Here is a 24,936-nt window from a genome sequence, read left to right on the forward strand (position 1 = left end):
CTTGATGGTTTGAGTTATAAGGAGAGACTGGATAGACTGGGACTTTTCTCTCTGGAGTGTAAAAGGCTGAGGGGTGATTTTACAGAAGTCTATAAAATAGAGGGGCACAGATCAGCTAGATAGTCAATATCTTTTCCCAAAGGTAGGGGAGTCTAAAACTAGAGGGCATAGGTTTAAGGTGAGAGGGGAGAGATACAAAAGTGTCCAGAGGGGCAATTTTTTCACACAGAGGGTGGTGAGTGTCTGGAACAAGCTGCCAGGGGTAGTAGTAGAGGCGGGTACAATTTTATCTTTTACAAAGCATTTAGATAGTTACACGGGTACAATGGGTATAGTGGGATATGGACCAAATGCGGGCAATTGGGATTAGCTCAGGGTTTTTATTAAACAGGGCGGCATGGACAAGTTGGGCTGAAGGGCCTGTTTCCATTCTGTAGACCTCTATGACTCTGACTCTCCACCCTCTCCCCGTAACCTCAATTCCATCCCAGGCGGTAGGGAGAGAGACCTGGGGGAGTGTGGATCTGGATTCACACTCTGAAACTGACCAGCAAGTGGGCGGGGGGTGGGGGAAAAAAATAACCTGAGGGCAGCACTTTCTCCCAGAGAACTGTGGAGCAGGAAGCAGGGTGGAGGGAGGGGGCCAGCAGCAGGGTGGAGGGAGGGAGGGGGGTGTCCAGCAGCCGAATTCCGAGTGGCCCCGTGTGTTCTGGTGATTGTTTCGCGGTCCGTTACGTGGGTGTGTTGAAGGTCAGGGCTGGGATTGTGTTGCTGTCTCTCCCCCTGTGCAGTGGGAGCCGCACAGGGATGGACTGACAGATGGATTAGTGTGGCTGCAAACCCCCCACACACACACACCCACACACACGGTTATGGACACGGGGAGGGTTCCGTTTTCTTGCTAGTTGGAGGAAAGCACTTGTTTGGCGAGTTTTCTCCCTGTCTGGGGGACATGAACCGGATGAGATGCTGCTGTGTGGCGGCGGCGCTGAATGCTGACAAGCGCACCACCCCTCAAGGCTTGTTGTACAGCGACCTACAACATATCATCAACGCAGATGGAAATTACCTCTTCTGTAGATACTGGTCACCAAAGAGACCACCCAGGTTAGCTTCTAACCCACTGTGTGGCTATTACAGGGGAGGGAATGTGGCCCTATTGAAACTTCTTGACCTGTGTAGAGTAAGTCACACCATGTCTTGTGTGGGTGTAATTGAGCCTTTATCAATATCAGTCCACCCCCACCCAGATGGATTGCAGCTTGCTTTGTGTGGGACTGACATTGATCAGAGGAGTGGAGTTTTTATGTTTATTTTGCTGGTGCCACAAGTAGGCTGACGTTAACGCTGCAGTGAAAGTCGCCACGCTCCGGCACCTGTTGGGGCACGCTGAGGGAGAATTTAGCACGGCCAGCCAGCACGCGGGAGGAAACCGGAGGAAACCCACGCAGACACGGGGAGAATGTGCAAACTCAACGACAGTGACCCAAGCCGGGAATCGAACGCTGGCGCTGTGAGGCAGCAGTGCTAACCCACTGTGCCACCATGCCACCCAGCCTACCCGGAACATAAAGCATAGAAGGTAGGAGCAGGAGGAGGCCATTTGGCCCTTCGAGCCTGCCCCACCATTCATTGCAATCATGGCTGATCATCCAACTCAATAGCCCCATCCCGCTTTCCCCCCATAACCTTTGACCCCATTCACCCCCAGGTGCCACATCCAGCCGCCTCTCAAATATATTCAGTGTTTTGCCATCAATTACATCCCGTGGTAATGAACCTCAGGGCAAATCCCACCAAGAGGGGATTTGGTGGGTGGGGGAAGTGTATTTGGGGGTGGGTTTGATAAGGCTTGTGTTCAGACACAGGGTGGGATTGAATTGCCTTCACTGCAGACTTATCTGCATCAGGTTGTCAAGCTCTCCTGCTCAACTGGCTGTTCTTTTTACCCGCTTTTGGTTCCTTTGTTAAATCCTCAGTGTTTTTCTTTGAATCCTCTTTCTCTGCTTTCTCAGTCTGGATTTGCATTTCCACACTACACACCTTTTCCATCATGTGGCTCAGAGACCAACAATTTAATCAGCTTTGGTTATTAATTCTACATTCAAGCAATGTTCACTGGAGATCTCTGGTGTTTGAAGTTCCTCTATTTCCAATGAACATTTCTTGAATTTCTACAAGTTAACCATTTAAGTGTTTCTATTCCTCTTTCACTAAATTGATTCCCAGTTCAAAGGGGTTGTTTGACGTCTGAGGAGTGGTTGAAAACATACTGCAAAGATTAGTGAAACAATAATGTGGGTGATTTATTTAAAGACTAGACTACATAAAGGGAAATTATTATACACACATCTTATTTGTGTCTACAAATCATAGGACCTATATATCATAAGTTGCAGCTTTGGGGTGGCACACTGGTTAACACTGCTGCCTCGCAGCACCAGGGACCCAGGTTCGATTCCTGGTTTGGGTCACTGTCTGTGCGGAGTCTGCACATTCTCCCCGTGTCTGCGTGGGTTTCCTCCGGGTGCCCCGGTTTCTTCCCACAGTCTGAAAGACGTGCTGGTTCGGTGGATTGGCCGTGCTAAATTCTCCTCGGTATCAGGGGGACTGGCAAGGTGAATGTGTGGCATTGCGGACTTGGCCCCTGGGTGGGATTGTTGTTGGTACAGGAACGATGGACTGAATGGCCTCCGTCTGCACTGTAGGGATTCTATCCTATCCTGTGATCATTTATTCATAAAAATTAGTAAGAGTACATTACAAAACATTTCAAATTGAATGTTACAGGAGGTGGAATAAAATTCAGAATTCTTCCACACAGTATGTTCCATTCTGAGCTACCTCAATCAAACTTTAATATTCTTGACCTTCACAATATATATTCTGGGAGCGATCATCTGTATCAGGAATACAGCCTGAGGGATTCCCACAGCATTAAAGCAACATTAGGTGGTATTTGTCTTCACAATCCACCCACTCTGCACACTGGGCAGCACGGTAGCACAGTGGGTTAGCACTGCTGCTTCACAGCTCCAGGGACCTGGGTTCGATTCCCGGCTCGGGTCACTGTCTGTGTGGAGTTTGCACATTCTCCTTGTGTCTGCGTGGGTTTCCTCGGGATGCTCCGGTTTCCCTCGCACAGTCTAAAGATGTGCGGGTTAGGTTGATTGGCCAGGCTAAGAAATTGCCCCTTAGTGTCCTGGGATGTGTAGGTTAGTGGGTAAATGTGCAGGAATATGGGGGTAGGGTCTGGGTGGGATTGTGGTCGGTGCGGACTTGATGGGCCGAAGGGCCTCTTTCTGCACGGTGGGGCTCTATGATTCTATGACTTCCAGTGAACACTCTGCACAGCAAAGTAACGACGTACGGCCAAGCTAAACCAAGCTCGCGGTGCGCCAGGCGGGAAGCTGCTGAAAGCAGTCCCTCCGACAAAGAACTGCACTGGAATGGGCCACTCGGCCCCTCCAAGCCTGCTCTGACCATGCTGCCCGACTGAACTACAACCGTGTGCACTTACGGAGTCCGTATCAGCCATTCCCATCCGATTCCTGTATTCGCCCTTACATTTGTACGTGCTCCCAACACCTCCCCGGGAAATACATTCCAGACATTCACCACCCTCACCGAAAAAAAATAATTCTTGACGGTCTGGGCTCCCGTAGCTACAGAGACAAATATTGTAATGTTTAGTTAGAGCCATCTGCTTCCAAATGATAGCCGAAAGGTGAGTTCCCTTTCGGGCGTGGATTTAAGTTTTAAATTCATGTTTATTCTGGAATTCCCTGGAATGATCTGAAAGCATCATTTATAAGTGTTTCGGGTTTTTTTTGGCAAATTTATAGAATGAATCTTATTCTTTTTTTCCCCCGTCTGAGTAAACTGAGAATGCCTGACAGGCTAACCCTGTTAAAAAGAGGCTGAATCGTAAATAAGTCTCATTGCAGTCCGAGAGAGAGATGTGCAATGATCAGTAAGAGAGCCACAGCCATCAGCTGTTTGAAAAGAAAGACTTCCATGTACATTGCACTGTACACGACCACTGGTCATTCCAAAGTGCGTCACAGCCCGAGAGGCCTGATGTTTTAACATCTCATCCTCAAGGCGGCTCCTCCAACACTGCGGCACTCCCCTAGTTAGTGCATGGGGGTGGCAGCCTGGAACCTCCAGGAGTGGGTTCTTGTACAAACAGGTACATCGGAGGAGTGTCAGTGCAGACCATGTAAATGCTTCAAGTTGCACCATTGTAGTCATCTCGATATTGTTAGGGATCAAACCGGCAACCCCAAGCTATATTAGCCTCGACCCCAACTTGTACATTTGATTTTGGCACTCGTGTGAGCATAAGGTGTTTCACTCCGGGTGTGATTCCAGTGACGCATTAGGGAGTTTTTTAATCAAAACAAACTTTATTTAAGAACACAGAATGTAATCAAAAGAATCAGCATAACTTTTACCAATTGAAATATTTAAACATGACAAAGTATAATTTTTAACAGCTAGCTATCTCTGTTGTTCCAATTTAGCAGTTTCCCCATAGACATAAATTCCTTGTTTAGAACTCGTTAGCAGATATGTTCACGTGGGTACTAGATTTCCAGCCTTTTAACACCTCTGGATAGAGATCCAGACAGCAGTTTCCAGAGAAGGGTATAGGCTATTGAGTTGGATGATCGTAATGAATGGTGGAGCAGACTCAAAAGCCCAAATGGCCTCCTCTTGCTCCCATCTTCTAAGTCTGTGTTTCTATATATCCTCAAAGAGCAGAACTTCAGAGAAGTAACACTAGTCTCTGGCAACTCCCAGTCTCCAGACTTCTGCACCTTCCAACACACCTCACACTCAGCCTGATTTCCAATTGCCCCTTGCCTGCCCACCTGCCCAACCTATTGATATCTCCCTACAGCTTCCCTCCTCACTATTAACCGCAATCCATTTTTGCGTTAACTGCAAACCTGCTCATCATGGGTCTTCATGTATGTCTAACTGTTGTAACTACAGTACCACAAAAAGCAAGGAACCTGGTAGTGATCCCTGCGAAACCCTTTTGACGCTGGCTTCCGGCCACTGGAGCACCCATTAACCATTACCTGTTGCCTCCTGCCACTAAGCCAATTTAGATCCAATTTGCCACTATGGTCTGAATTTTCCCTCCAAAGAGTTGGCAGAGAACCCCTCTCCACTGACTCTGGCAGCCCCGACGCTACTTTGTGCTTTAATGAGCATTAATTGACATGAGGTGGGGCTTCCACCCCTCAGTCGGGAGAAGGTTGGCCTTAGAGAGCTGTCGGCCAATCAGATTGGCTGGAAGAGCTGAGCAATCCCTCCAGCAACAGTGCCACGGTGGCCGGAAGAGAAACTGCGGCAGCCCAGCCTGCGGGTTAGTCAAGAGCTTGGCCACCGGGGGTGGAATGGTTAAAGTTAGGGTTCTGCAGGAGGTTCAGATTGGAGGATTGCAGAGATCCCGGAGGACCATGTGGCTGGAGAAGATTTCTAGAGGTGAGAAGAGATGGCAACGTCACGGAGGGATTTGAATTTGATGATGAAAATTTTAAAACTGGGGCACCGGGAGCCAGTGGAGGTCAGAGAGCACAGGGAGTGACGGCTGAAAGGAACTTGGTGCAAGTTCGAATCCAGGCGGCAGAGACTTGGATTGAGCTCAGGTTTATTGATTTGATTTATTATTGTCACATGTATTTACTGTTTCTTCGCGCTGTACAGACAAAACACACCATTCATAGAGAAGGAAACAAGGCAGTGCAGTACAGTCATGGCTAGGGTATCGAGAAAGGTCAACTAAGTCCATTTAAAAGCCTGAGAGCAGCAGGGAAGAAGCTGTTCTTGAGTCGGTCGGTACGTGACCTCAGGCTTTTGTATCTTTTTCCAAAGGAAGAAGGTGGGAGAGAGAATGTCCGGGGTGTGTGGGGTCCTTAATTATGCCGACTGCTTTTCCCAGGCAGCGGGAAGTGTAGACAGAGTCAACGGATGGGAGGCTGGTTTGAGTGATGGGTTGGGTGACGTTCACGATATTTTGTGGTTCCTTGTGTTCTTGGGCAGAGCAGGGGTCAGACCAAGCTGTGATAGGGAGGTGGAAGCTGTGAGCCAGGAGAACTTTGGAATCACCAAATCTAGAAGGAAGGAAGCACGGATAAGTGTCAACAGCAGATATGTCAGCTGTAACTTTCACACTTTCTTATTAGAAACACAAAAGGTATTTACTAATGTAATAGTTCAGCAGCCTTGTGGCTGCCGCTCACTCCCAGAGTGCCTCTCTGCCAAGGAATCCCTCACCAATGGAGGGCGTGTGGGAGTTCCCACACTCTTGAGTTCCAATTGGTCACTCCAGCCATGTGGCCATTACTCTGCTGTGTTGCCCTCTAAAGGAGTGGTTGCCACAAAGGCAGAGAGGACAGTGTTCCGGAGTTGGACGTGCGTGGTCTTCCTGGAAAGTGGATATGTGGTCGGAAATGTGTCACAGGCTCAAGTAGGCTCTGGAAAATCTTGTTGAATCTCTGACGGTGACCAGGGTTGAGTCAGGGATAGAGGTTGTAGCCTGCAAGTGTGGGGCCGATGGATGAGATCATAAGGCAGATCAGACCATTAGAAGCCAGTTCCAACATTCAGTAAGGTGACAAATGACCTGACTCCACTTCCCTGCATCCTCTCTGTGTCTACCTTAGAATCTTATAGGTCTCAGTAAGATCACCTCTCATTTCTTCTGGGAATATAGGCCCAACCTTCATCAGCTGGGTTGATCTGAGTTACTACACGGACAGCAGGGATTGGATATGCTTAAGGTGAGTGGGTAGAAGGCAGGAGGTTAGCTGGAAAGTGGCTCTGGGATGTAAAGTAAACGTGGCTGAGAGTTTCAGTGGCTGAGGAACAGCCGGAGACCGGTGACACGGCAGAGGTGGGATCAGGGTTGAGTTGCAGAGGTTCTGTGTCACTTGCTTTACCCTGAAGTTGACGCTTGCTATTCTGCTGCTCCATCTCTCTAGGGCTCTATTGATGCTGATCCATAATGCAGGCGACCATTGTGGCCGTTACCCGCACATTGTGTCATTGTTTCTGAAGAAATCCCTGATTGTATTTGCACACGACCACAGTAAGTACTTACTCTACCGTGTCTGGAACCCACTGCCTGGGAGCAGGTACGATAGGAGCAACTAGACGAATACATGAATAGGATGGGAATGGAAGGATACGGACTCTGTAAGTGCACACGGTTTTAGTTCAGACAGACATCACGATCGGTGAAGGCTTCAAGGCCGAAAGCGCGTTCCTGTGCCGTACTTTTCTTTGTTCTAAACCCCAGCGTATCAGCCCGTCAGGAAATTCTTAAACCGTCTCTGGACGGCCACTTACAGGCTGTCTCTTTCTGAGGCAGTCCCTTGGGATTGGGGATGAGTTGCTTCCACTCTGGTTCCCTGAGTCCCGGTATGGCTGATCAGCCCAATCTGCCGGGGAGGTGGTGCTCGATGGGTTGGGTAGACGGCTTATTGGGAGATGCTGATTGGTTGTGAAGTAGGATTATGAGAATATTGCTTCAATTGGAACTGTGTGGACTCTCTGCCTCCGATGCCTCAACTTCCTATCTGCACTTTCCTGATGCGCTCTCTCCATATGTTCAGTGCCTTCCTGGATGAGCCTTTGCCATTTCAGTTGGACGCAAGCCAGGATCTCCCATGAGTTGACGGGGCCATTTCACTCAGAACCATAGAAAATTACAGCTCAGAAACAGGCCTTTTGGCCTTTGTTGTCTGTGCCGGAAGGATATATTGGCCTTGGAGGGAGTGCAGAGGAGGTTCACTAGGCTGATACTGGAGATGAGGGGGTTAACATAGAACATAGAACGCTACAGCACAGAACAGGCCCTTTGGCCCACGATGTTGCGCCGACCAGTTAAAAAACAATGACCCACTAACCTAAACCAATCCCTTTTCATCCATAAATCCATAATCCATTGGATTATGAAGAGAGACTAAATAGACTGGGTCTGTACTCGTTGGAGTTTAGAAGGCTGAGGGGGGATCTTATAGAGACGTATAAGATAATGAAGGGGATGGATAGGGTAGAGATAGAGAGATTCTTCCCGTTTAGAAAGGACAGCAGGACTAGAGGGCACAGCCTCAAGATAAGGGGGGGGGGGGGGGGCGGGGGTGCAGTTTAGATCAGAGTTGAGGAGGAACTTTTTCACTCAAAGGGTGGTGAATCTCTGGCATTCTCTGCCCGTTGAAGTGGTGGAGGCTGCCTCGCTAAATATATTTAAGTCACGGGTAGATAGGTTTCTGATAGACAGGGGAATTAAGGGTTATGGGGAGAAAGCGGGAAAGTGGAACTGATCCACTTCAGATCAGCCATGATCTTATTGAATGGCGGGGCAGGCTCGAAGGGCTAGATGGCCTACTCCTGCTCCTATTTCTTATGTTCTTATGCTGAACCATTTTTTGCCTAGTCCCGCTGCACTTGGACCATATCCCTCCTCACCCCTCTCAGCCATGAACCCATCCAAGTTTTTCTTAAATGTTAAAAGTGACCCCGCATTTATCCGGCAGCTCATTCCACACTCCCACCCCTCTCTGCGTGAAGCATCCCGCCCCCCACCCCGCAACTAATATTCCCTTTAAACTTTTCCCCACGCCCTCTGGTTTTCTTCTCCTCTAGCCTCAGTGGAAAAAGCCTGTTTGCATTCACTCTATCTATTACCCATCAAAGTCTTATACACTTCTCCAGAGATGCTTTGAAAGCGTCCCTAAAAGCCTGGGACCCTCAGGCAGTGGCCAAGTTTTAAGGAGAGCAGTTGCTTCTGGGGTCAGGCGTACAAGTCACGTGGCCAATGGAGACGGTTATGAGTGATTAGCACTTTGGAACTGTCTGGGAGAGGACGCTGCTGTCAGCTGTCCCCAGATTTGGAAGGTGTTTTGAAGGCTGCGCTTGCTGGCAATACCTCACCAGTGCTTTGAGGTTCCCCTTGCAGGCAGTCCGAGTATCTGAAGTGTCTCGGAGAAGGGGTGCTGACCGCTGCCTAGTAAACCATCACCGGCTCCCACCGCAAAACACTTCCACCTGTTGGCTGGAGAAACCCTGGAAAACGTGGACCATTTTCTGTCTCTCGAGGGCCTTCTGACAATGAAGGCAGACGTAGGCAATGAAACTCACCATTGTCCCCCGTGTACCAGCTCATTTTATCGACATTTTATGTAGTTACTTCAACTCATTTTCCAGCGCTGCTGCAGAATCCAAGGATTTTTGGAAAATTACAACTAACGCGTCCACTGTGCATTCACAAAGTCTTGGTTTTTTAGCTGCAGCAGGTAATTAAAAAAAGCAACCGGAATTTTGTCCTTTGTTGTGAGAGGGATGGAGTTTAAAAACAGCGAGGTTATGTTGCAGCTGTGTACGGTGCTGGTGAGGCCACACCGGGGGTACTGCGTACAGTTTTGGTCTCCTTACTTGAGAAAGGATATACTGGCAGGGGAGATTCCGGAGTTGAGGGGATTGAGGAGAGACTGAGTAGACTGGGGCTATACTCATTGGATTTCAGAAGAATGAGGGGAGATCTTATAGAAACTTGTAAGATTATGACGGGAATAAATAAGATAGAAGCAGGGAAGTTGTTTCCACTGGCGGGTGAAACTAGAACTAGGGGGCATAGCCTCAAAATAAGGGGGAGCAGATTTAGGACTGAGTTGAGGAGGAACTTCTTCACACAAAGGGTTGTGAATCTGTGGAATTCCCTGCCCAGTGAAGCAGTTGAGGCTCCCTCATTGAAGGCAAGGATAGATTTTTGAATAACAAAGGAAGTAAGGGTTATGGTGAGCGAGCAGGTAAGTGGAACTGAGTCCATGAGAAGATCAGCTATGATCTCATTGAATGGCGGAGCAGGCTCGAGAGGCCAAATGGCCAACTCCTAATTCTTATGTTCCTATGTTCTTATCTCTGCCGCTTCTTCTTTTAGGATCCAAGGGTACCCCAGATCACGGTGGCACAATGGCTAGCACTGCTGTCTCATAGCGCCAGGGACCCGGGTTCAATTCCCGGCTTGGGTCACAGTCTGTGTGGAGTTTGCACGTTCTCCCCGTGTCTGCGTGGGTTTCCCCCGGGTGCTCCGGTTTCCTCCCACAGTCCAAAGACGTGCTGGTTAAATGCATTGGCCATGCTAAATGACCTGGATAAGGAAGTGGAGGGATGGGTTAGTAAGTTCACCGGTGACACGAAGGTCGGTGGTGTTGTGGATGGTCTGGGGAGATGTCAGAAGTTGCAGCGTGACATAGATAGGATGCAAGACTGGGTGGAGAAGTGGCAGATGGACTTCAACGCGGATAAATGTGTAGTCGTCCATTTTGGCAGGACCAATGGGATGAAGGAATACAATATCAAGGGTAGGAGTCTTAGCTGTGTTGAAGAGCAGAAGGATCTTGGGGTCCGGGTCCACAGGACTCTTAAATCGGCCTCACAGGTGGAGGATGTGTCAAGAAGGCGTATGGTGTACTTATGAAGATAGGTTGAGGGAGCTGGGACTCTTCTCCCTGGAGAGACGAAGGTTGAGAGGCGACCTGATAGAGGTTTATAAAATGTTGAGAGGAATAGATAGGGTGGATTCTCGGAGGCTATTTCCCAGGGCTGAAATGGTCGCTACGAGAGGACACAGGTTTAAGGTGCTGGGGAGCAGGTACAGAGGAGATGTTAGGGGTAAGTTTTTCACTCAGAGGGTGGTGAGTGAGTGGAATCGGCTGCCGTCGGTGGTGGTGGAGGCGAACTCGCTGGGGTCTTTTAAAAGACTTCTGGATGAGTACGTGGGATATAATGGGATTGGGAGTTACAGAGAGTTCTGTGGCCTGGTGGGTATGGATGTGATTGGCGCAACTTGTGGGCCGAAGGGCCTGTTTGTGCTGTAGTGTTCTATCTCCTATCTTCACTGAGCCTTTGGAGGAACCCTTCACTCCATTCCTCAGTGTCTCTAAACCATTCTTTCTTTCTCCTCTATGCAGTTGGTCACGGGCAGAGTGAGGGGGATCGTTTGTACGTAGATGATTTCAGAATATATATCCGCGACTGTGTCCAGCATCTCGACATGATGAAGAGAAAGTTCCCACTCCTAAGTATTTACATATTTGCAATTTCCATGGTAAGTGAACCACTGGAAGGAAATTGAATATTTTTTCTTGATTTTTCCATGTCCCGTCACGTGGGGAACACTGGCAAGGCCAGAACTTGTTACTCCGGAGAAAAAAACATGATGACAGAACATTTGGAAAGCACTAACAGGGCTGGACAAAGCCAGCGTGGGTTTATGAAAGGCAGCTCCTACATAAGAACATAAGAAATAGGAGCAGGAGTAGGCCATCTAGCCCTTCGAGCCTGCCCCGCCATTCAATAAGATCATGGCTGATCTGTCGTGGCTCAGTTCCACCTTCCCGCCCTCTCCCCATAACTCTTAATCCCCTCGCCTATCAAAAACCCATCAACCCGCTTCTTAAATATATTTAGCGAGGCAGCCTCCACCACCTCAACGGGCAGAGAATTCCAGAGATTCACCACCCTTTGAGTGAAGAAGTTCCAAGGCGAATGGCATGTTGGAACAGGCCCTTTGGCCCACGATGTTGTGCCAAACATGATGCCAAATTAAACTAATCCCTTCTGCTTGCCCTTGCTCCATTCCCCTCTATTCCTCGCACACCCATGTGCTGATCTAAAAGCCCCTTAAACTCCCCTATCATGTCTGCCTCCCACTGCCACCCCTGGCAATGCGTTCTAGACACCTACCACGCTCTGAGTCAAAAAAACTTGCCCCTCACATCTCCTTTGAACTTGCCCACTCTTGCCTTCAGTGCCGAGTATTCGACGTTTCAATTCTGGGAAAAGGATTCTGTCAGTCCCATCTCTGCCTCTCATAATTTTATAGACTTCGATCGGGTCTCCCCTCAGCCGCTCCAGAGAAAACAGCCCGAGTTTGTCCAGCCTCTCCTTACAGCTCATTCCCTCGAATCCAGGCAGCAACCTGGTAAACCCCTCCTTTCTAAAATTGTTCCTTTAATTCATTCCTGGGACATGGGTGTGGCTGGCTGGCCGGCATTTATTGGTGTGGAGATGCCGGCGTTGGACAGGGATAAACACAGCAAGAAGTCTCACAACACCCAGGTTAGAGTCCAACAGGTTTATTTGATAGTAATCCCACGAGCTTTCGGAAACGGCGTTCCTTCGTGTGGGAATTCCAATACTCTTGAGTGCGGCTTAACCAAAGTTTTATATACCTAGGGCTTTGTCTGATCGTGGTGTTGTTGCATTTCAGGGAGCGTTGATTGCAGTCAATGTTGTACACGAGAGACCAGACGACATTGCGGGGCTGATATTTATTGCGCCCTTGGTGCTAATGAATCCTGAGTCAGCCACGTGCATGAAGGTAAAAAGACCCTGATCTCTTCGTTCAAAGAATACCGTCTGTCTTGGACAGCTTTCATCATTTCCTGACCTAGCTGTCCACAGGTAAATTCTCCCACCTGAGATAGGGAGTTCCGGGGGACTTTAATCCAGTGGCGATGAAGGAACGTCCAAGAAAGGATGACGTGTGCCGCTTGCTGCCGTTGTACTTCCAAGTCATGGAGGTCAGAGGTTTGGGGTTGCTGTCAAAATGCCAAACAGGATGGCTATTCACTTGTTGTGGTGAATAGCACAGATGCATTTGAGGAAGGTAGATAAACTCCTGAGGGAAAAGGGACTGGAAGGAGATGTTGATGGGCTGAGGTGGACAGGAGCTGCAAGAACAGTGACCAGCACTAACCAGCTTCCTAGATGACCTTGACTACATTCCAGAAATGTTCCATTGGCTGTAGAAATGCTTTGAACATAGAACATTACAGCACAAACAGGCCCTTCGGCCCACAAGTTGCACCGATCATATCCCTACCTACCAGGCCTATCTGTAACCCTCAATCCCATTAAATCCCATATACTCATCCAGAAGTCTCTTCAAAGACCCCAACGAGTTCCTCCCACAGTCCAAAGATGTGCGGATTAAGTTGATTGGCCATACTAAGAAATTGCCCCTTAGTGTCCAGGGATGTGTAGGTTAGAGGGATTAGTGGGTGCAATATGTAGGGATATGGGGGTAGATCCTGGGTGGGATTGTGTTCGGTGCAGACTCGATGGGCCGAAGGGCCTCTTTCTGCATTGTAGGGTTCTGTGACCTACGAGTTCGCCTCCACCACCACCGACGGCAGCCGATTCCACTCACTCACCACCCTCTGAGTGAAAAAACTCTTAGCAGTGTCGAGAATCAGAAGGATCTTGGGGTCCGGGTCCATAGGACTCTTAAATTGGCTTTGGGACGTCCTGAGATTGTGAAAAGTGCTGTCAAAACACAACCGTCTCAAAATTGTTATCAGCTGAATTTTAAGACGCAGGTTGATGGGTTTTTGATAAGCGAGGGGATTAAGGGTTATGGGGAGAGGGCGGGAATGTGGAACTGAGACACGACAGATCAGCCATGATCTTATTGAATGGCGGGGCAGGCTCGAAGGGCTGGATGGCCTACTCCTGCTCCTATTTCTTATGGTCTTATGAATCCAGGTGTTCAGATTGTCACTGTGAAAACCAGTTTGCCAGTTCATTCAAACAAATTCTCAAGGGCAGCACTGAAACCAATGAGCAATTTGCTTGGTTTTTATTTGGTGTGGGGTAATATTGGTTGAGGGAGGAATGTTGGCCAGGACACTGAATAAAACTGCTGTTTTTTAAGTTTGCAGCTAGCAACCTTAGACATCAGTAGAGTACCATAAAAATCATACAGTGCAGAAAGAGGCCATTCAGCCCATCAAATCTGCACCAACAACAATTCCACCCAGACCCCTTCCCCACAACCTCACACATTTACCCCCCCCCAATCCCTCCAACCTATACATCCTCAGACACTAAGGGACAATTTTAGCACGGCCAATCAACGTAACCGGCACATCTTTGGACTGTGGGAGGAAACCGGAGCACCCGGAGGAAACCCACGCAGACACAGGGAGAACCTGCAAATTCCACACAGACAGTGACCTGAGCTGGGAATCGAACCCAGTTCCCTGGAGCTGTGAGGCAGCAGTGCTAACCGCTGTGCTGCCCATGTTAGCCGTGATTTGGTACATAAGAACATAAGAAATAGGAGCAGGAGTAGGCCATCCAGCCCTTCGAGCCTGCCCCGCCATTCAATAAGATCATGGCTGATCTGTTGTGGCTCAGTTCCACATTCCTGCCCTCTCCCCATAACCCTTAATCCCCTCGCTTATCAAAAACCCATCAACCCGCGTCTTAAAAATATTTAGCGAGGCAGCCTCCACCACTTCAACAGGCAGAGAATTCCAGAGATTCACCACCCTTTGAGTGAAGAAGTTCCTCCTCAACTCCGTTCTAAACCGCCCCCCCTTTATCTTGAGGCTGTGCCCCCTAGTCCTACTGTCCTTTCTGAGCGGGAAGAGTCTCTCCACCTCTATCCTATCCATCCCATTCATCATCTTATACGTCTCAATGAGATCTCCCCTCATTCTTCTAAACTCTAACGAGTACAAGCCTAGTTTATTCAGCCTCTCCTCATAGCTCAACCCCCTCAACTCCGGTATCAGCCTAGTAAACCTCCTCTGCACTCCCTCCAAGGCCAAAATATCCTTGCGTAAGTACGGCACCCAAAACTGCACACAGTACTCCAGCTGCGGCCTCACCAATGCCCTATACAGCTGCAGCAAGACCTCCCTACTTTTATATTCAATCCCCCTCGCTATGAAGGCCAGCATCCCATTAGCCTTCCTGACCACCTGCTGCACCTGCAAGCTGGGTTTTTGCGACTCATGCACAAGGACCCCGAGGTCCCTCTGCACCGTCGCCTGCTGCAGTTTTTCGCCACGTAAGTAATAATCCTTCCTACCATTATTCCTACCAAAGTGGACCACCTCACACTTGCCAACATTAAATTCCATTTGCCAGTTCCTGGCCCATTCGCCCAGCCTATCTAGATCCTTCTGCAGACTCTCCACACCCTCCGCGCAATTTGCTGTTCCACCAATCTTGGTGTCATCAGCAAATTTCGACACCCTACACTCGGTTCCCTCAGTGGTACTGGATCCACTCACTCAGTACAACATGAGGCGTGTCGGCCGCGACCGTGTTTTGGGCTGCAATTTTCCAGCTGATCTCAGCCGAGTCCGGAAAACCCTGCCCGAGGTCACCAGACCTTTCCATGGTCCGTCCCTCACCTGCTCCCGATTCCCGTGGCAGGAGGAACATAAAAATTCGCCCGTCAATCTTTCCGTGCTGTTAGCGTTGGCTTGGTCAGTCTCTGAGATGACTTTGATTGCATAATGTTCAGTCCATGTCCATTGGCAGCAAGACCTGGACAGCATTCAGGTTTGGGCTAATAAGTGACAAGCAACAGTCAAACCATACATAGAGTTATAGAGGTTTACAACATGGAAACAGGCCTTTTGACCCAACTCGTCCATGCCACTCTTTTCTTTTTGAAACACTCTAAGCTAATCCCAATTGCCCGCATTTGGCCCATATCCCTCTATACCCATCGTACCCATGTAACTATCTAAAGGCTTTTTAAAAGACAAAATTGTACCCGCCTCTACTACTATCTCTGCCAGCTCGTTCCAGATGCTCACCACCCTCTGTGTGAAAAAAATTGCCCGTCTGGACACTTTTGTATCTCTCCCCTCTCAACTTAAATCTGTGCCCTCTAGTTGCAGAATACCCCACCTTTGGGAAAAAGTATTGACTCTCTAGCTGATCATCATTTTATAGACCTCAATAAGTTCACCCCTCAGCCTCCTACGCTCCTGAGGAAAAAGTCCCAGTCTATCCAGCCTCTCCTTATAACTCAATCCATCAAGTCCCGGTAGCGTCCTAATAAATCCTTTCTGCACCCTTTCTAGTTTAATAATATCCTTTCTATAAAAGGGTGACCAGAACTGCCCACAGTATTCCAAGTGTGACCTTACCAATGTCTTGTACAACTTCAACAAGACGTCCCAACTCCTGTATTCAATGTTCTGACCGATGAAATCAAGCATGCCAAATGCCTTCTTCACCACTCTGTCCACCTGTGACTCCACTTTCAAGGAGCTATGAACATGTACCCCTAGATCTCTTTGTTCTGTAACTCTCCCCAATGCCCTACCATTAACTGAGTAAGTTCTGCCCTGGTTCAGTCTACCAAAATGCATCACCTCGCATTTGTCTAAATTAAACTCAATCTGCCGTTCGTCAGCCCACTGGCCCAACTGATTAAGATCCCGTTGCAATTGGAGATAACTTTCTTCACTGTCCATTATGCTACCAATCTTGGTGTCATCTGCAAACATGCCTACTAAATTCTCATCCAAATCATTAATATAAATGACAAATAACGGTGGGCCCAGCACTGATTCCCGAGGCACACCACTGGTCACAGGCCTCCAGTTTGAAAAATAACCCTCTATAACCATCCTCTGGCTTCTGTCAAGAAGCCAATTTTGTATCCATTTAGATCCCTCACCCTGGATCCCGTTAGATTTAACCTTGTGCAACAACCTACCATGCAGTACCTTGTCAAAGGCCTTACTAAAGTCCATGTAGACAACATCAACTGCACTGCCCTCATCTACCTTCTTGGCTATCCCTTCAAAAAACTCAGTCAAATTTGTGAGACATGATTTTCCACTCGCAAAGCCATCTTTAAGATGCACTGCAGCAACTTGCCAAGGCTCCTTCAACAGTATCTTTCAAACCTGTGACCTCTACCACGGACAGGGGTGGCAACTGTATGGGAACAACAACAACTGCAAGTTCCCCTCTAAGCTCACGCCATCCTGACTTGGAAATTATATCGCCATTCCTTCACTGATGCTGGGCCAAAGCCCCTTCCTAACAGCATCAGTGGGTGTTCCTACGCGGTGTCCAATAAGACAGCCCATCATCAGCTTCTCCCGGGCCATGAAAAACATAAAGCAAAGTTACCATGCTGACTGATCTAAGGTGAGGTTTGAATTGAGAATCTGAGGCTGCTATCGATGTCTTTGCCACTGACTGGGCTTGGTTCTACAAAGAACAAAGAACAACACAGCACGGGAAACAGGCCCTTCGGCCCAACGAGCCCACACCGCCATCTTAACAAAACATTTTCCTACACCTACCTTGACCTGTGTGTATGTGTATGGTACCCCCATTGGAAACCAGATTAAGGGGAGAATAATTTAGGGACAATTTGTTACACCAATCAGCCCAAGAGCACTTCTTTGGGGTGTGGGAGGAAACTGGAGCACCCGGAGGAAACCCACGCAACCACAGGGAGAATGCGCAAACTCCTACAGACACCGGCCCAAAGCCATGTATCTGCACAGCAAACAGTGCTAGTCACTGAGCTGTCGCGGTGCCCATCTGCTGGTCCAGGTTTAAGCACACACAAACGACACGAAGTACTCGGCTACTCTGGAAACATCCAAGAGCGGCCCACGCACGACCCACCGTGTGCATGCCCCTCATTAGACAACAAGGTGGACCGACGCACCTGCAGAGTAAAAGAGACAAAACATCAACACAGTTCTAGTTCTGTCTGTGTGGAGTTTGCAGCATCTCACGTGTTTGCTCCCACAGCCCAAAACTGCGTTGATTAGGTGGATCGGCCATGCTAAGTTGACCCTTAGATGTGTAGATTAGGGGGATAAATGTGTGGGGTTAGGGGATAGGGCCCCTCAGTGTGAGAGGGAATACCATTATAGCTGGGTTAAGATCAATGTCTATCGAGTAAGATTTCATAAAAATGCGTGGGGTTATAGGGATAGGATCTGGGTGGGGTTGTTGTTGGTGCACACTTGATGGGCCGAATGGGCCTCCTTCAGCACTGTAGAGATTCCAGGATTCTGTGACAAAAGTCAGTCACTTATTCCTGGTCCTTCTCCCTGTCTTCAGTGGTGATTATTCCACTCTGCCTGCCTCAAAACAACAAGGCCTGAGGCAGACATTCTTGAAATAAATCTCAACTCCTGTCTCAGACTCTGCGAGGCCGTGCAAGGCTTCGCCATTTCCAAGTTGTCTATGCATCTTCTGATGGTGTCTCCTCAGTCAGCATGCAGTCTAATTCCACCTCCCAGGTGACCACCCCTGATTAAATCGCTCATCATCCTGGCCTGGAGTTCCAAAGGACACTGAATTCAGCAGGAAAAAAGAATTTCTGAAAAACAGAATCATAAGAACATAAGAAATAGGAGCAGGAGTAGGCCATCTAGCCCCTTGAGCCTGCCCCGCCATTCAATAAGATCATGGCTGATCTGTCGTGGCTCAGTTCCACTTTCCCGCCCTCTCCCCATAACCCTTAATTCCCGTATCGATCAGAAACCTATCTACCCGTGACTTAAATATATTCAGCGAGGCAGCCCCCACCACTTCAACGGGCAGAAAGCAACATTTCTTTTTAGTATTTTAGTTTGGAAAACGGAGAACAAAGGTGACGACAGCTCAGTGACTATCACTGCTAGCTGTGCAGATACGTGGATTTGGGCCGGTGTCTGTGGGAGTTTGCGCATTCTTCCCCGTGCGTGCGTGGGTTTTTCTCCGGGCGCTCCGGTTTCCTCCCACACCCCAAAGGTGTGCTCTTGGGCCGATTGGTGTTAACAAATTGTCCCTGAGTTAGTCTCCCCTCAATCTGGTTTCCGATGTGGAGTGCCATGAGCGCAGACGAGGGTCACGGGTGGAAAAGGGGACTCTCAATGTTAAAATGGCATTACTAATTATTATTGATAGGTTAATCAAAAAATACCATTTTAGCTGGGTTAAGATCGAGTGAGATGTAATAAAAAAATGACTTTAAATATTCACTATCGGTTTAACATTAAGAGCAGAGATAAGTTAGTGGTGGTGGGCTTCAGGCCTACTCTCCCAATGAATAGGGAATCCTTCTCACTGAGTTCCTTAAACCTAAATTGAACCAAGGGTATGAATTTGTAGATAACCCCCCCGCTTCACTTGTGGTTTTATTTGTTGCGTCTCTGCTGTCTCTCAAGGGCAAAAAGCACCCAAATGAGGAATGGGCCTGACCCTGACTGACTTTACTTTCCCCATTCCAGATGACCTTTTCAATATTAGCGAATCAACTGCTGCCAAGAGCGCCCCTGGGGTACATTGATCCCCAACTGACATCAAGAAACAAAGAACAGGTGGGTTCGCCGTGATTTCTTTTCCCCTTCTTGCGTTTGAATAAAGTATTTATTGGACTTTGACTTTCGGACTCACCCGGGCAGGGTGGCCATTTCCAAATTTCCAAAATGGAGGACATTGCATACGTGGTCATAGGCCACGCCCACCATCTGACACTATCACAATGCCCGGCTGATTGGCGGCAGCTCCAGACAGATAGGAGGAGAGGGGGCGGGACTGGAGGACCGAGTGGGAGCCGCCGTCTGGCCTAAAGCGGGATGTCTGGCACCCCCCCACCCCCCACGCGTGAGTTCACCAACTCTTTGCCGGAGCAGCACATGGCTGCGGCAGGCCCTCAGGGCACTTCCCCTGCTCAATCCCCGGCGTTAGGCCCCTGCTCAATCCCCGGCGTTAGGCCCCTGCTCAATCCCCGGCGTTAGGCCCCTGCTCAATCCCCAACATTAGGCCCCTGCTCAATCCCCGGCGTTAGGCCCCTGCTCAATCCCCGGCATTAGGCCCCTGCTCAATCCCCGGCATTAGGCCCCTGCTCAATCCCCAACATTAGGCCCCTGCTCAATCCCCAACATTAGGCCCCTGCTCAATCCCCGGCATTAGGCCCCTGCTCAATCCCCGGCATTAGGCCCCTGCTCAATCCCCGGCATTAGGCCCCTGCTCAATCCCCGGCATTAGGCCCCTGCTCAATCCCCGGAATTAGGCCCCTGCTCAATCCCCGGAATTAGGCCCCTGCTCAATCCCTGGAATTAGGCCCCTGCTCAATCCCTGGAATTAGGCCCCTGCTCAATCCCTGGAATTAGGCACGCCAGGCAGGACGTAACAACACTTTGCCTTAACAAAACGAAACCTCCCTCGTTACCTTTGACCCACCAATACTGCGTCGCCATTTCCTCGGCTGGGGAAGTTCTTGGTATTTGTAATCTCATTTTCCCGCCCTATCTCCACATCCCTGCTTCCTGTGGACAGAGCGATGACACGTAGAAGATGGCGAGATGGAAGAGTGGGAGTTTTCCCGGGAGCACGGCAGAGGGAAACGTGAGCTGCTCAGTGTACTGAACAAACTATTGATTTAAACAATTGTCCCATTAAAAAAAAATCATTTCAAACTGAGGCTTCCTTGAAGACACAGAAGGGTTTCCTTTCAGATCCTGGGTGAGTGGCGTTGAGGGCCTTCCGCGAATGGACAAAATTAGTCGTTGATTGTAACATTCGCCATGTTCTGTAGCCCCTCAGCTTGTTGGAGACCCTGTCACCATCCCATGGTGTGGCCCATTGCTAGTTGCCCTCGAACTCAGCCCATCGCTGACTATCCTCGATAATGAATAATAATAATAATATAATCCGCCTTGAAGATGGTGGTGAGCTACCTTTTTGAACCGCTGCAGTCCCCGTGGTGTCGGTACACTGCAGTTAGGGATGGAGTTCAAGGATTTTGGTCCAGCAACAGTGAAGGAACGGCCGATATATTTCCAAGGCAGGACAGGAAGTGGCTTGGAGGGGAACCTTCAGTTGGTGGGGTTCTCATGCATTTGCTGCCCCTGTTCTGGATGGAAGTGATCGTGGGTTTGGAAGGCGCTGTCTAAGGATATTTGGTGACTTGTTGGAAGCGACCAAGTCAATATTATTCATCCATTCCTAACTGTCCTGAAGAGCAGTTAAGGTTCTGTGACATGGCTGTTAGTCTGGAATCGCATCGTAAGCCAGTACAGTTCGGGTGTGGGTCATCTTCTTTCTGGTAAACTAGATGATTTTATTTTAACTTCCATGGTCAGGATTGTTGAGTTGCCAATTCCAGATGTGTTTAATTGATTGAATTTATTGATGAACTTAATTTAAATCCCATCCACGTGTCAGAGAGCCTCAGTATCGACCCTGGGTAGTCGTGTGGCAGCGTTACTTTGCCACCCCTCCCCGTACTGGCCTTGCGATTTCAATGTGGAGGAGTGAAGTGGAGAATAAACACAAGTGTAACATTATACAACGTGAGAGGCAGCACAGAGCCAGGGCCGCAGGTTCAATTCCCGGCTCGGGTCACTGTCTGTATGGAGTTTGCACATTCTCCCCGTGTCTGCATGGGTTTCCTCCGGGTGCTCCCACAGTCCAAAGATGTGCGGGTTACGTGGATTGGCGGTGCTAAATTGCCCCATATTGGGTCAGGGGAACCAGCTTGGGTAAATAGCCTGGGTGGGATTGTAGTTGGTGATGGGGCGAATGGCCTCTTTTTGCACTGTAGGGATTCTGTTCCAGACACCAAGCCAAAACAGTTAAAGGGGGCTTATCGAAATCTTTGTCACGATGTCGGGGGGGGCAGAGAGTTGCGGGAAGAACATTTTCACGGTAACTTCATTGCAAAGTGACATTAATAAATAAACATTAAACTCTAATGTTTCCAAACTATGGGCCACATCCTGAAGACATTAACATGAGAAAGGGGAGGAGGGGATATGTACAGTAACCAGAAACGGGAGGAAAAGAGAGCCCTTGGCGTGGGTAGTCAGGGAATTTGTGGAGCTGGAGGATAGGGAGAGTGAGGTGAGTTAGGGAAAAGGCTCCACTGGAAAAGACCACTGGAAATCTGAAATAAAAACAGAAAATGCTGGATAACCTCAGCGGGTCTGTAGCGTCTGTGGACACGATGTGGAGATGCCGGCGTTGGACTGGGGTAAACACAGGAAGAAGTCTGACAACGCCAGGTTTAAGTCCAACCGGTTTATTTGATAGTAAACTCACAAGCTTTCAGAACCTGGTGATGAATGGTGGGGCAGGCTCGAAGGGCCAAATGGCCTCCTCCTATCTTCTACCTATGTTTCAATGATCATCTTCTCCAGTTCAAAACGAAAATCGTCCCTCTCCCAGTTTAGTTTCAAATCGTTTGATTGGAGTTTCAGTGCTGTTGAAGTCACAACGTGAGGTGTCCAGTGCAGAGGTTTACTGCATGCAAACAGGCCCTTCGGCCCAACTTGTCTGTGCCGCCCTTTTTCTTTAATCACTAAGCTTGTCCCAATTGCCCACGTTTGGCCCATATCCCTCTATAGCCATTAGAATCAATCACAGAATCCCACAGCACAGAAAGAGGCCATTCAGCCCATCAAGTCCGCACCAACCACAATCCCACCCAGGCCCTACCCCCATATCCCTACATGTTTACCCACTAATCCCTCTAACCTATGCATCCTGGGACACTAAGGGCAATTTAGAATGGCCAACCAACCTAGCCCGTGCATCCTTGGACTTTGTACATCTTACCCATGTAACATAAGAACATAAGAAATAGGAGCAGGAGTAGGCCATCCAGCCCTTCGAGCCTGCCCCGCCATTCAATAAGATCATGGCTGATCTGTCGTGGCTCAGTTCCACATTCCCGCCCTCTCCCCATAACCCTTAATCCCCTCTCTTATCAAAAACCCATCAACCCGCGTCTTAAAAATATTTAGCGAGGCAGCCTCCACCACTTCAACGGGCAGAGAATTCCAGAGATTCACCACCCTTTGAGTGAAGAAGTTCCTCCTCAACTCCGTTCTAAACCGCCCCCCCTTTATCTTGAGGCTGTGCCCCCTAGTCCTACTGTCCTTTCTGAGCGGGAAGAGTCTCTCCACCTCTATCCTATCCATCCCATTCATCATCTTATATGTCTCAATGAGATCTCCCCTCATTCTTCTAAACTCTAACGAGTACAAGCCTAGTTTATTCAGCCTCTCCTCATAGCTCAACCCCCTCAACTCCGGCATCAGCCTAGTAAACCTCCTCTGCGCTCCCTCCAAGGCCAAAATATCCTTGCGTAAGTACGGCGCCCAAAACTGCACACAGTACTCCAGCTGCTGTCTAAATGCTTTTTTAAAAGACAAAATTGGAACCGCCTCAACCTCTGGCAGCTCGTTCCAGACACACACCACCCTCTGTGTGAAAAAAATTGCCCCTCTGGACCCTTTTGTATCCCTCCCCTCACCTTGAACCTACGCCGTCTAGTTTTAGACTCCCCTACCTTTGGGGAAAAGAATGTTAACCATCCACCGCTGATCTGTGCCCCTCATTATTTTGGTTCTTGCAGGTGAAAGCTTACATAAATGACCCTCTCAACTGCCATGTCCCAGTCAAGGTGAGATTCGCTTTTGAGATCATATATATGTTGAGGAAAATTGAGAAAATACTTCCCTCCATCACGATGCCACTGCTGATTCTACACGGTGACACGGATAAACTGTCCGACGTCCGGGGATCTTACATCATGTACGGCAAAGTGGCCAGCACTGACAAGACATTTAAGGTGATCTATATTTCCCTGAGATAATAGCCAGGTTAAACCAGTATGAAATACGACAATAATGTCTTTTTCTGATCAAACAGGAAGCCAATGAAGCTTTTCAAAGTTTTCCAATTAATGGCTTCTTGGTGTTTTGGCTAAAATCAAAGGACATTAGTGAACCAGATGGGTTTTCCCGACAACTGTGTCACGGTCATCAGTAGATTCTTAATTCCAGATTTTTTTTTATTGAATTCAAATTCCACCATCTGCGGTTGCAGGGTAGGTGCAATAAGTGACAGGCAGCCGGCGACACCCATGTCCCGTGAATGAATAATTTTTAAAAACAACACCCCGAAGGAAACCCAGGCAGACACGGAGAGAACATGCAAACTCCACAGGGGCAGAATCAAACCCAGGTCCCTGGTGTTCTGAGGCACTGGGTCAAAAAAAAATGACTCCGAGTTGACATGAAGCACAGCTGAATGGTTTCTATTTAGTCACCATCGTCAGGGGCGGCGCAGTGGGTTAGCACTGCTGCCTCACAGCGCCAGGGACCTGGGTTCGATTCCAGCCTCGGCTCACTGTCTGTATGGAGGTTGCACATTCTCCCCATGTCCGCGTGGGTTTCCTCCGGGTGCTCCAGTTTCCTCCCACACTCCAAAAATGTGCGGATTGATCACGCTAAATTCTCCCTCAGTGTAACCCGAACAGGCGCCAGAGTGTGGCGACTGGGGGATTTTCACAGCAATTTCATTGCGGTGTTAATGTAAGCCTACTTGTGGCACTAATAAATAAACTTTAAACTAATGTAAGTCAGTGAGTAGGGGGTGGGGGGTGAACAGGAATTTGCGCAAACAGGGATACAGGCAGCAGAATCTGGGATGAGCCTTAATCTAATGGGTTAGCAGAGCGTGGAAGATCGACCAGGAATAATCAAGGAAAAAATATTATTCCAAACTCGCATAGTAAGATGGGAAGACTATCCAAGAGAGAAGGTTGTGCAGAGATAACAGGAGATAAAGATGGAGAGGCAGGCGCTCATACGCACATATACACTACAAGACCAGGAGAAGGAGACAGACACAGACAAAAAGAGATACACACAAACACAACAGTCACAACGCCAGGGACCTGGGTTCGATCCCTGGCTAGGGTTACTATCTGTGTGGAGTATGCACATTCTCCCCGTGTCTGCGTGGGTTTTCTCCTGTTTCCTCCCACAGCCTGAAAGACGTGCTGGTTAGGGCCGTGCTAAATCCTCCCTCAGTGTAACCCCAACAGGAGTGTGGCAACTGGGGGATTTTCATTGCGGTGTTAACGCAAGATTACTTGCGACACTAATGAATAAAATTTGTCTTCAACGTTTAACCATCTCCCTCTTCTTCCAGGTTTTCAATAATTGTTACCACGAACTCCAGAATGAAAAGCCAGAAGTTGTTGTAGAAGTTTTGTCTCTGATAGATAATTGGCTAGAGCAAAGGCTGCCACCACAAAAAACAATTGAAGATCTAATAAAGCAGCTGATGTAA

General features: G+C 48.7%; 1 protein-coding gene across 1 annotated transcript; it reads left to right on the plus strand.

The window, feature by feature from the left end:
- Positions 1 to 952: 952 nt before the first annotated feature.
- LOC145341597 (monoglyceride lipase-like) lies at positions 953 to 24,936 on the plus strand. The gene is made up of 7 exons (XM_080186564.1): positions 953 to 1,107; positions 6,999 to 7,105; positions 10,992 to 11,128; positions 12,293 to 12,403; positions 19,080 to 19,169; positions 23,213 to 23,428; positions 24,796 to 24,936. Exons 1-7 carry the CDS (start codon positions 953 to 955, stop codon positions 24,934 to 24,936), a joined length of 957 nt encoding a protein of 318 aa, XP_080042690.1.

Source organism: Carcharhinus amblyrhynchos, chromosome 3, assembly GCF_965287045.1.
Source record: "Carcharhinus amblyrhynchos chromosome 3, sCarAmb.v2.hapA, whole genome shotgun sequence".
NCBI classification, from domain to species: Eukaryota; Metazoa; Chordata; class Chondrichthyes; order Carcharhiniformes; family Carcharhinidae; genus Carcharhinus; species Carcharhinus amblyrhynchos.